General features: G+C 44.1%; 1 protein-coding gene across 5 annotated transcripts in view; it reads right to left on the reverse strand.

Annotated features, from left to right (window-relative positions):
- The window catches only part of PDCD1LG2 (programmed cell death 1 ligand 2), a 110,742-nt gene that overhangs the window by 24,728 nt on the left and 73,274 nt on the right, over positions 1–12,740 (reverse strand). The window contains exon 7 of one of the 5 annotated variants that reach the window (XM_057305587.1): positions 9,661–10,293. The exons of the other annotated variants lie outside the window; for them this stretch is intronic. Within the exon in view, the coding sequence (XP_057161570.1) occupies positions 10,288–10,293 (6 nt within the window). The 3' untranslated portion in view covers positions 9,661–10,287. Of the gene's footprint in view, positions 1–9,660; positions 10,294–12,740 lie in introns of those variants that run through there. 5 annotated transcript variants of the gene reach the window in all.

Raw genomic sequence — 12,740 nt, forward strand, 5'->3', positions numbered from 1 at the left:
GCTGAGTGCCCAGCTGACAACATCCAGGGGCCCTGAGTTTGTGAGAGGAATGACGAGATGACTGAATGAAAGATGCGTGATGGCTCCCTTCAGACCCACGTCTTCATCTTTACCTATGTTTTTGGTCTCTGCGGCCAGACAGACAGAAAGATAGGTAAATATGCAGACAGAGAAACAGACAGATGGCTAGTTAGACAGGTAGATAGACTGACAGATCAAATGAAATGCCATATACAAAAGCAAGTTTTACACATTGTATACATTTTGCCGTCATTCAAGGCTGATTTTCAGCAGATACTGGTATGGTTGCACCTTTGTAGTGGGTAGAACTATCTAGATAGAAAATAGTCACAGTCCAGAGCACCCTGAGTGATCCCCCGCCATCCTGCCATCTCCTGAGACTTGCTGCATCCCTTAGGTCCCCCCAGATAGCCCCCTGGCCACCACTTAACAACCAGCTTCCAGGATGCTTCTCCGCCTTTGGACCAGTGCCACTGCTGGGCAGGTCGGCGAAGTTTCTGAATTTCAGCCCTGCCACCGTTACTGATCTACTCCCTCCCTGTCACTAAAAACCTTCCAGGCCCAGTACATTTCTCTTTCCCTCCCTAGTCTTGTGCTTCTCTTCCCACTCACTTGAACTCCTTTGTGTCTTATGGTCTGTTTCCTCTCATCAGACCCTTAATTGTATGTGGCCTTGCTTTTTATTTTATTTATTTTATTTTATTTTATTTATTTATTTATTTATTTATTTATTTATTTATTTATTTTGTGGCCTTGCTTTTTATACAACCTTTCCCATGTGAATTTCTCCAGCCCCGGAGAATCCCTGAAAGTGTAGTGTATATCTCATAAATACTGTGTACCCCTCACATCTCCCACCGTGCTGACGGGGGTCCCAAGCCCCAACATGGAATCTGATGGATTGCTGGGACTAGACCAGCGGCCTTTCCCCCGAGGTGGCCCTGAAAGGGAGATGATGTTGTTGGGGAGTCCAGTGAACCCCCCGTCTCATCTATGAACACTCAGAAAAGTGCAGCGTCTGCCAGCCTGGGCTTGAAGTTTTCTTTCTTCTTTCTTTCTTTCTTTCTTTCTTTCTTTCTTTCTTTCTTTCTTTCTTTCTCTCTCTCTCTCTCTCTTTCTTTCTTTCTTTCTTTCTTTCTCTTTTTTTCTTTTAGTGTTCAACATTTCATCGGTGGCCATAACACCCAGTGCTCATCACCACATGTGCCCTCCTTAATGCCCATCACCTGGTCACCCCATCCCCCCACCCCCTCCCTTCTGTAACCCTCAGATTATGTCCCGGACCATGAGAGACTCTGGACTCTGGGGCTCGAACTTTTCATTAAACCTCTCACGGGGGCGAGCTGCAGATGGTCGGACCGGCATTTCCCCAAACAGCTTCCAACCGTCACATTCCAGCCCCTCACACTCACTGTTCTTTCCTTCTCATTTTTAGACAAGAACTCAAACAACGTGTGTGTTTTGGAAAGACCCCTCACACTCCCCACCCTTGAACTGCCTGGTCCCGGCAGGGTGGTTTCGGAGGTCAAGTCCCCAGGGCCCGACGTGGAGCAGACGGGAGGGCTCGCCCGTCACATGTGTGTGTCACACGTTCTGTCACAGGCCGGTCATGCGCTGTGCGCAGAGGCCGACGTCACACCTGACTGAGCGGGCAGGATGCTGGCAACCCTAGCGCCTCTGCACACTTTCACTCAGTCAACTTTTCTTTTAGTTTCTTTTTAACGTCTCTTAAAAACACGGGTGAAAGTGTGCACCTGACGTAAGGGAAAAAACAGGCTGCGCGTATAAAATTTTTGCCAAAAATACTATACTCTTTGGCATTCATGCAACCTTTTGATTTTCAAAAGATAGACACTGAAACTCTAAAATTTCAAAATATTTTTGAAAGGATTTTATTTATTTATTTATTTATTTATTTGAGAGGGACAGACAGAGAGAGAGAGCGCGCACAAGCAGGAAGAGGGGCACAGGGAGAGGGAGAAGCAGGCTCCCCTCTGAGAGCCAGAAGGGGCGCGATCCCAGGACTCTGGGATCATGACCTGAGCTGAAGGCAGACGCTTAATGGACTGAGCCACCCAGGTGTCCTTAAAATACCAAAAAATTTTTAGGGGCGCCTGGGTGGCACAGCGGTTAAGCGTCTGCCTTTGGCTCAGGGCGTGATCCCAGCGTTATGGGATCGAGCCCCACATCGGGCTCCTCTGCTGTGAGCCTGCTTCTTCCTCTCCCACTCCCCCGCTTGTGTTCCCTCTCTCGCTGGCTGTCTTTATCTCTCTGTCAAATAAATAAGTAAAATCTTTAAAAAAAAAATCAAAATTTTTAAAGAATCTTCTAAATTTAAATAAAATAATTTAAAACATCAAGTTTACTGTTTTTTTCAGATTAAAAATGTAAAATGTTAAGATGCCTGGGTGGCTCAGTTGGTTGAGCGTCTGCCTTCAGCTCAGGTCATGATCCCAGGGTCCTGGGATTGAGTTCTGCATCGGGCTCCCTGCTCAACAGGGAGCCTGCTTCTCCCTCTGAGTGCTGCTCCCCCTGCTTATGCTCTCTCTCTGTCTGACAAATATAAATAAATAAATGAATAAATGAATGAATGAATGAATAAATAAATAAATGTAAAATGTGTTTTTTAAACCATGAGAGACTCTGGACTCCAGGAAACAAACTGCGGGTTATAGAAGGGAGGGGGGTGGGGAGATGGGGTAACTGGGTGATGGACATTAAGGAGGGCACATGTGGTGATGAGCACTGGGTGTTATACGCAACTAATGAATCGTTGAACATTATATCAAAAACTAATGTACTATATGCTGGCTAATAGAACATAATAAAGTAAAAAATATTTTAAAAAAAACCTTTCAAATACAGGAAGAATATAAAGAAAATAAAAATTAACCATAATCTCATCACATTGACAGAGACAGAGATTGTTATTACCATTCTAATTTCACAGCTGAGACAGCAAAGGAGAGGAGGAAAGAAAAAAGGAAAGAATATGTGCTTTTAGATTTTCTTCCCAAACGTGCTAAAAACAGGACTTTGTGGAAGTTTTTTTTTTTCTAAAGATTTTATTTATTTATTTAACACAGATAGAGACAGCCAGCGAGAGAGGGAACACAAGCAGGGGGAGTGGGAGAGGGAGAAGCAGGCTCATAGCGGAGGAGCCTGATGTGGGGCTCGATCCCATAACGCCGGGATCACGCCCTGAGCCGAAGGCAGACGCTTAACCGCTGTGCCACCCAGGCGCCCCCCCCCCAGTTTTTTTTTAATTGAAGTATAGTTGATATATCATATTTGCTAGTTTCAGGTATACAACATAGTGATTCGACACGTACAGACGTTATGAAAGGATCAGCACATTAAGTCGAGGCACCATCTGCCACCATACAGAATTATTACAATATTATTGACAATATTCCTTATGCTGTGACTTATTTATTTGAGAACTGGACGTTTATACCTCTTCCTCCCCTTCACCTATTTTGCCTGTCTCCCCATCCCTCCCCTCTGACCACCACCAGATTGTTTTCTGTACCTCTGAGCCTCTTTCTCTTTTGTTCTCATTGTTCATTTCTTTTGTTTAGATTCCACGTATAAGTGAAATCATAGTTCTCCTCATCTCTGAAGAAAATGACAGATATTCCTATTTCTAATAACACATTGCCAGACGTACCATTGCTATTTCTGAGTACCACGGTGTTTCAATGATCAATATGTATAAAGAGCTCTGGCTTCCATATCGTGCTATATAGCTGTATTTTCATACGGAATGCTTTACAGAATTTTGTGCACAGGGCCATGCTAACATTCTATCTTTCCAATTTTAGTGTATGTGCTGCCAAAGGGAACACTTAAAATAATACTTTACAAAAGTGCTGTCCATTACCAAAAATTTTTGTAAAATAGAGAAAAGGGGGAAGTTCCACATACAGCTCCTCCACTTTAACAAAACCTTATTAATAATTTAGTGTATATACTCCTTTCCAGCTTTTTGTTCCATTCTTTTTTCTTATTTGTTGTTTATTTATTTGGACTTGACATTGTAATAAAAAGGAAACCATTAATATAAGACTCCCACGTTGTTGTTCTGGGCTGATTCTCTCTCTCTTTACTTTTGCTACTTATCCTCAAGTGTCTGGGGATTTATAGCATGCTAGTTAGATAAGGAGAAAGGGCTTCCATGTCAGTTAGCTTAGGTTTGAATCCCGGCTCTACTGACTGTGTGAACTTGGGAAAATTACTAATGAACTTTGTCTGCACCTTCTCATCTAACAATGAGGATCACACCCTTTCTGCCCATCAGACCGTGCGAGCGTGAAAAGAGATCATGTACATAAACTGAGTGACGTAGTGATGGGCTCAGGGTGAGAAATTATTTTTTTCACTTAAAATTATATTGTAACAATTATTCCATATTTCCATATAATCTTTTCAACTGTCATTTTACGACTAGATAGTAGTCTGCAATACAAATACTAATTACTATCGCTAACTCACTTCCATGTTGTTTGACAGGTTATTTCCAGTTTGGGACCATTTAGATAAGACTGTAATTAGTACATTTTTTCATATAAGACATATTTTACTTCAGTCTATGGATTTCCTTTAGAAAAATCCTTGGAATGGTATTTTTGGGTAGAAGTATAAACCTTGACATGGTTCTTGCTACATATCCAAGCATATTTTTTTAGTTCATTTTTTTAAACTTTAACTGAGTATAGAGTTATATACCTTGCTTTTTTTCACTCAATGTTATGGAAAAGCTTTTTTAAAAAAATCACATATTTAGGGATGCCTGGATGACTCAGCTGGTTAATCGTCTGCCTTCGGCTCAGGTCATGATCCCAGGATCCTGGATCGAGTCCCACATCAGGCTCCCTGCTCCATGCAGAGCCTGCTTCTCCCTTTCCCTCTGCCTACCGCTACCCATGCTCGTGCTCTCTCTGTCAAAGAAACAAATAAAATCTTTTTAAAAATCACATATTTATATTTTCAGTGAATGTCTCCATGTCTTTAGCTTTCTATATCTTTTTGAATTATTTCCGATTTACAGAATACAATTAAACAAATGGTATGACAAATTGTATGGCCTCCAATCTATAGACAAATGTGCCTCAAAAAATTGTACTGATTTATATGACCACTAATAATCTATGAGTCTACCAATTTAACGACATATTCTGGAGCAATATGTGTTATCATTAAAAAACATTTGCCAATGTTATGATTGAACAGGCCTCCTTAAATTTCGTGGTGATTTAAACTTTAAATTACCCATAGGTAGAGCATTTCATGTGCTGAGTTTTAAAGCAAAGGGGGATCAAGACCCTGGGAAGTTGCCTGATTTGACCAGCAGTCTGATTATATTTCTTCTCTCTCTCTCTTTTTTTTTCTAACCTGGTTATATTTCTATTTGATCTGTACAACCCCAAATTCTGGGCATTAGTTGCTTCCTCTGTACTTCTTGCATCTGTTCTAACATGGAATTCTATTTTTATAGGACAAACAGAACAGAGCCGCAAACATGCTATTTGGAGTTTACTTCCCCTAAGAGGAGCCTACTGTTGAAAATACAAAGTCATGTTTGACAATAGATCACAAAAAGGAAGCAGAGGGAAGAGGTGGTAGAAAAAACCTGGATCCCGATGTCATCGTTAGACCCTTGTGCCCACCCACACCTTTGGCTGTTCTGTTACATAAGCAAATGCATTCTGCTTTTTTTAATATAAGCCCATTTGCTCCAGGTTTTCTTTCAATTGCAACCAAAGGATGCGACTGATACAACTTCTTCTACAAAATGCATTTAAAAATAAATTTATTTTGTCCTATGCTCCTGGCCAAAGCAGTTCCCTATTGCTATCTTCTTCTCCAATTAATCAATAAATGTATATTAGGCCCTTGTTATATGGGCAAATGCCACAAAGTTTAAGAAAGTTCCTTGCGCCACAATGTAACTGGAATCCACTGCCTCTGTATTTTCCTCTCTCAGGAGATATATCTCCGTTTACCTAGATAAGTTTTGATGCAGGAATTGGTTATTTACCTCCCGTTCTCCATTCCAAGCCTACCTTCCTCTCTTCTGTTCTGCCAGGCTCCGGCTAGAATTCAGCAAACTGCATTTACCAGCGTCCCTTGCCAGCTGGCTTCCTGTAAAGTTCAATAGATGGGAGGCCCTCGGGGATGGGAATGTGGGAGGCAGAGAATTCCTTCCTGTTTCCAGTTCCTGCGTTTGTCACTTCTGTCAGCAGCCCACAGCAGAACGCTAGCTGCTGTCTGCAGCTCTAATATTTGGGTTTCTTTGGTATCTACTTTTTGCTCTTTCTGCCTTCTAGTATCTTTATAACAAATTCCTAATATTAAATCCACTTCACTTTCCTGACTGGACCCTGGCTGGTACAGGACTGGATCAGCAGTGGTCCTAGGAAACAGACTCTGAAAAAGAGGATGCTGGGGTTGATTTGCTTCGAACTCAGAGCTTAACTCTCTGCCAGTGGAAAATGGGAACCAGTAATCTATGGCATGCAATGGCATTGTGATTCATCACATTACGGTCTATTCGTGCTAGGTCTGAGTGCCAGCAGGAGGCAGGGATTTGGAGATGCACTAACGGTCACCTTACGGTGGCAAAGACGGTCATGAGGAATGCAGGGTAAGGTGGCTGCTTCGGACTGCACCAGGGTGCTCGCAGGAAGAAAACTAGGAGCCCAGAGCTCGCCGCTCAAATCGTCTTCAGAGCATCAGATGGCTTCTAAGCCTCCCCAGACCGTGTCTCTTATTCCTTTTAGTTACAGGACAGACATATCTAAAAAACCAGACCCAAGGCAAACAGTCACAGACTGGCCAAGTCTCACGTGTGGAAGTTGAGGCAGAAATTTGGAAGGAATAGGACTCTGACGACTAGGAACAGGAACGTTTGGGCGGACTTGGATGATCCTGAAAATCTTGACCTCCCCTAACCCCTCAATATCCCTGAGCTTCCCTGGGAAGAAGCCTCTTAAGCCCTATTTGATGATCCCAGCCCCCCTGTGCTTGAAAACCTGTAATAAGCACAGATGAGGCAGCTGCCTTGCATGGGGATCCCTGTCCTTTCTACACCCACTGCTCTCACCTCTCACGGTCTTTGGGCTTTTATTTAGAGTCAGATCCTAGTGTATTCAGGGGGAGAAGGGCAGAGTCTGGCTCTGGAGGAAAAGGCTTTACTCCAAAAGAATCACAAGATTTTGTTAAATTCATACGGGAAGAAACCTACCTAATAAACAATGGGATGGACTCTAAGGGTATCAGACCAAGAGAAACAGAATACAACCTTGGACTGGGGCCAAATTTAGGTAACCCTGATATAATACACTCTCCATGGATTTTTGGACTTAATGCTATGGTAGACTGTTACAGCAGTAGCCTCCAGGGAATCATACTATTTTATAGATCAGGCCCTCACGTAAGTCCCTCCCACACTGATTTTGGCCTAGCTACCTGACTTGCTTCGGCCAAAGAGACATTAGCAAATGTGATGCAAACAGAAACCTGAAGACTACTTGCACATTGGGGTTGTCCCTCTTTTTGCTGTTTTGGGCCAGATTCCATACTGCAGAAGCATGGATAGACCTGCTGAAGGTACGTGGCTCAGCCCGGAGCCAGCACCAACTGCAAGACATGTGAGCAGGGCCACCTAAGGCCAGCATCTTCCAAGCAATGTGTCAACTGATTGCAAATGCGTGAGTGAGCCCAGCTGATGCCCCATAAAGCAGAAATGAGTTGCCCCCGCTGAACCCAGCCTAAATTGCTAATTACACAATCATAAAAGCATACATGAGAAACATAAGCCATAAGCTGTGTTACACAGTGAAAGCAAGCTGAAACAAATGTATGAGTTTGAGCTGGAAGTGGTCTGTTTACTTAGTTGTTCGGCTGAAACTTGTGCTCAACAGTGACAATGAGTTGATAGAATTTCTGTGGAATAATGTACAGGAAGGATCCTAAAGGCTTAAGGAGTTAGAGAAAATGGAGTAATTTATCATATGTAACCCGTGCATCTTTCCTCACCTTGAAAGGGCCCAAGGAATATTCCCTTCACCAAAGCATTGAGAAATGCTTTAGTGAGGGAGCCCCAGTCACGTTGGACACCTCCAGGTGGCTTGTTTTCTGCAGGCCGAGGGTGCTGGAGGGAAATGCTGCCCTGGGATGGGCTTCCTTATTTCAATGGAGATAAGATCTCAGAAGAGCAATCAGAATCCTTTACTTGTAGGAAATCTTCAGTGATGGTTGGCCCTAAGAATTAAGTTGATGGCCAGTCTATCAAAGCATTACTTGATCTATATGACAGAAATCTGACTTGAGTTTTCACAACTGAGAGTCATAGCTTCTTCCCCAGTTCTCAGAAAGGACCCTGCAACAATGCCACAAATACTGTAGATCTTCCTCGAAGCCATCCCCAAAGGGACTTGAGGTCATTTATGAAGGTGTCTGTGCACTGGGGGAAATGGAAATACCCAGGCCTTTCAGGGATTCCTAAACAACTCTGAACTGATACTAGTCCTTAGGAACCCTAAATGTCACTGTAGTCCACTAGTCAAAATACGGGCTTATGGCGATCAGGGGATGAAGAGAGTTTGGGCCCAATCCTCGCTCACTATGATCCGTGACTCGTGCATCCATTAAAAATGATAATTAGGAGAACTAGTCAGCCACATAGGTGGGAGCCCGTGGTACAATGATAAATTTGGAGAAAAAAAAAGAATAGAAAATCACAACTATGGCTGAAATCGTGTACATGTCTGGACAAGGACCAAACGCCAACAGCAAAAATGAAAATACTTGTGTTGAGATGATGAGATCATAGGTGATTTTTGTTTGTTCGGCCTTTCTCAATTCCTCAAACTCTCCCAAATGCTATTTTTGCATCCTTTGTAAAAGGTACTTTTTTTTTTTTTAAAGACACAGAACTCATCCAGCTCTTTTGTTTTTAAGGATTGCCATTACATTCCTTTTAGCCAATCATATTAAGGTCATACAAAGTAAGAGTGTTATACGTAGCCATCCTCTTCCATATTAGGATGCGTCTTAGAGCTGATCGTGCATGAGGCATCTATCCCACCCAAGACGCTGCAGCACTGACAAAATCCTGCTCCCTTCTTGCCCCCCAGGAGCTCACAGTCTAAGGGGAAGACAGAACATGTGCTCCAGTCCTCATGGTTCCAAACTGAAAACAATAACCCACTAACCTAGGAGGACTCTGCTGTGCTCGACGATGCACACATTTGGATAGTTCATAGGTCAGCTAGTGCCCTGAGCTTCACGGCTGCAGCACACGGACCAAATTTAGCAGGATTAACGGGTTGTTGCTATGTGCAGTTACCCTCCCCCTCGACACACACATAAGGGGATTCCACAGCATTTCTACAGCACCAGCCATCAAAGACCTCGACTCGTGAATGTCACTGTGTCACAGACGTGGACAGAGCACTGAAAGGTGGAGTTTAAAGTCAGAGAGAGGGCCAGGAAAGGAGCCTGCATTTGGGGCTTTGACCATTACGGGTACCCATCTGATATCTTTGCAGGGACAGCATATTAGCCAAATTTTTAAAATGTATGCCATTGGTTTCTGAGGTTAAAAAAAAAACCCAGCATTTTTAACAGAGAAGGTGTAGTTTTAAAAAAATCATTTAATATGGTGCCATTACAGGTTAAAACAAATGCTTCGTGATTTACATCTCACAAAAATACTCAATGGCCTTTCTCCACAATTTGGAGTTGTCCACTGTGTACTTAAATGCTTTCTGTTAATTAAAATAACTCAGATTCTTTCAAGATTCCACTAAGCTGTATGACATATCAATTATGGCTCAACTTTGTTTAAAGCTCTGTGAGTTCATGGACTCAATAGGCTTTTCCGGAATCCAGAAGAAACTGCAGATAAAAATAACTCTATTGGCAATTTGTCCATTTCTGTAAGTGAAAATTTCCACTCATCTCTGCTTCTGGAAATCAGTTTGGATAAGTGTGGGGGGGGATTCCCTTTGTTTTCAGGCTGGCAACAAGAAGGAGCCTCAGAACACGCATCGGGGTCTAGGATCCGGGCGGTCATTTTCTAAAGTGCTACAGTGCTTGCTTAAGTCACAGGCTGCAGAGGTGAGCGCCTGGACCTGTGAGGGGTGGCCTGCCTGCCTTCCCCTGAGCACACATGGCCAGGTGCTGCCTCTCTCTTGTTCAGAGTCCAGAAGCTTCTTGAGGATGTCCCATCAGGTCACCCCAGCTCCTGAGACCACAGGTTCAAATCTGAGGAGAGAAGTCCACAAATAGGAAAATCAGTTTTCCGATCAGAAAGTTTATAAGCTCTCAAAAATCCGATTGGAGTGAGAAACTGCTAAAGGGGAAAAGCTCATGTATCTGAGGGCAGCCTAGTTCCTAACCCTGTGCCCCTCTACCACTGCCCAGGGTCTGCGTCTTCAGCCTCTCTCTCCAGACCTATTACAAGAGCCTTGTTCCCTCCATTCTCTGGCCTGCAGTCAGCTCGGTTCGTGGGGCTCGCCTATTCAAAACCTTTGCTAGTTCCCCATTGCACCAGACATTTCCGTTGTTTCCTGCAGACTCATTCTCCTCTCTGCTCTACCCTGCTCAGGTCCCAGGAGGATGACATTGGACTGCTCAGTGGGCTCTCTTCTCTCTAGCTTCCATCCCATGCTTTCCGCTCAGGCCAGAAGGTAAATAAGATTGCAGTGGGCAGCACCGTGAGGTTTGGCGTGCATGCTTCAGCAATCTCCCAGACACGTTGCAGACTGGTTTTATCCTTGTGGGTGGCCCTCTCCTACTGCTGTTTCTCACCAGCCTGTGGTAACTCCTTCTTCCCTTTTCCCCTTTCCCCTTCAGGCCTTGGGCTGGTCAACTCTTCCCTGCTCTTGCCAGTTCCAGAGTGCTCAACCTCCCCCACCGCTCTCCCCCAACCTTGCTCCTGTCTTTGTAACTAGTAATAACTTGTAAGTGTGCCTCAGTCACCCCTCCTGAGTGTGCCCTCTGCTTTCTGCTGAGACCTGACTGAGGCACCGTGCCTGATGAGTAAAATCTAACCTCCTTTGCCTGGAACTCCTGGCTCACGGGATGACCCCAACAGTCTTTTCTCTTATCTCCCACCTGGCTCTTCCCAGGCTAGGAGCCCATGCCTTTTCCCACAGATGCCCATGTCTCCTGCCTCTGCCTTCCTCCCTGTTCTCTTCTATCTAGAAGTCTGTTGTCTCCATTCTTGCCTGGTTCAAATGTCACCTCCTCCATGAAAACTTCCCTCTTCCCTGATTATCCCCAGCCTAAAGTGATATTTTCCCCCATCTCTGAACTCTCATGGAGTATTTGTACTTCCTGTAAAGCCATAGAAAACTATAAAAAATACACTGGCTTCTGGCACAATTAAAAACTCATGAGCCCAGGCGAATGAGGCCATTACTGTTTTCTCCTCCAGTGCCCACCTCCCTCAATGGAACAGCTCTGCTCTGTGTGGAAGGAAGCTGGACATGGGGCAGGCATTTCTGGGGATTCTGAGGATACATAAATAAGGTGGGCTTTGGGACAGAGTGATAGTCTGAGAGCTACAGGATTTTCTGAATATGTTCCAAGAAGCACATATGTACCTTAGAGGCATTTGCAGGGACATATGTAGGGTGTTTATATCCCTCACTCCAGTTTCACCACTGTTTTAATCTGCTTTTGTGAAATAATAGAAAATATATGTACTGGTCTCTGACTCAGGTTCCTGGCACAGAATTCCTAAAATCCTTGTGATTTCCTATGAGATAAGAGCACTAAGGGCATCTTTTGTTCTAATGTTTGGCCTTTGACTTCACTTCCTGACAGAGCGCCCAACTCCCTTGAAATTTCCTGGATGATAGCACTGTCTTTTGTTGTGAAGAGGTGACCCTTGCTGAGCTCCTGGATGGGGGCTGGTTACCAGAAAGACTGAGCTCTGATTAGAAGCTTAGGATTTTCAGCCCCACCTCTTACCCCCACCCCCCATTCTCCAGGAAGGGGAGAAGGGCTAAAGATGAAGTTAATGATTGGTTGTCTATGTGATAAAGCCTCCATAATAATCCCTAAAGTAGGGCTTCCAAGAGCTTCTGCATTGGTGAGCACCTGCTGGTGCTGGGAGAGTGACGCATACAGAGGGCATGGACGCCCCACAAACTTTGCCCTATGCTTTTCTTCCACTGGATGTTCCTCTACATCATTTGTCATAACCTTTTATAATAGATTGGTAAACGGTAAGTAAACTGTTTTCCTGAGCTCTGTGGACTGCTCTAGCAAATTCATCGAACCTGTGGAGGGGACAGTGGGAACCTCAGATTTATAGCTGATTGGTCAGAAGCACAGGTGACCACCCAGACTCACCATTGGCATCTGAAGTGGGGGGTGGAGGGCGGGAAGGGCAGTCTTGTGAGACCGAGCCCTTAATGGGTGGGATCTCATGCTATTTCCAGATAAATGGTGTTATAACTGAGTTAAATCACAGGACACCAAGTGGGTGTCGCAGAGAATTTCCTTGTGCAGAAGAAACCCCGTGTGTTCATGTCAGAGGTGTGTATGCAGTAGTGGGAATAAGGGAGATGCACAGGAGGACTGAAGTTTCCCCCACTCATTACATACAGGTATTCCATCTAATATTTCCTTTATGAAAGGGTTATCATGGGAAAAGAAGGAAAAGATTGGCAATCACAGATGAGAAAAGGGGAACAAGGCAC

This window comes from Ursus arctos, unplaced genomic scaffold (assembly GCF_023065955.2).
Source record: "Ursus arctos isolate Adak ecotype North America unplaced genomic scaffold, UrsArc2.0 scaffold_33, whole genome shotgun sequence".
NCBI classification, from domain to species: domain Eukaryota; kingdom Metazoa; phylum Chordata; class Mammalia; order Carnivora; family Ursidae; genus Ursus; species Ursus arctos.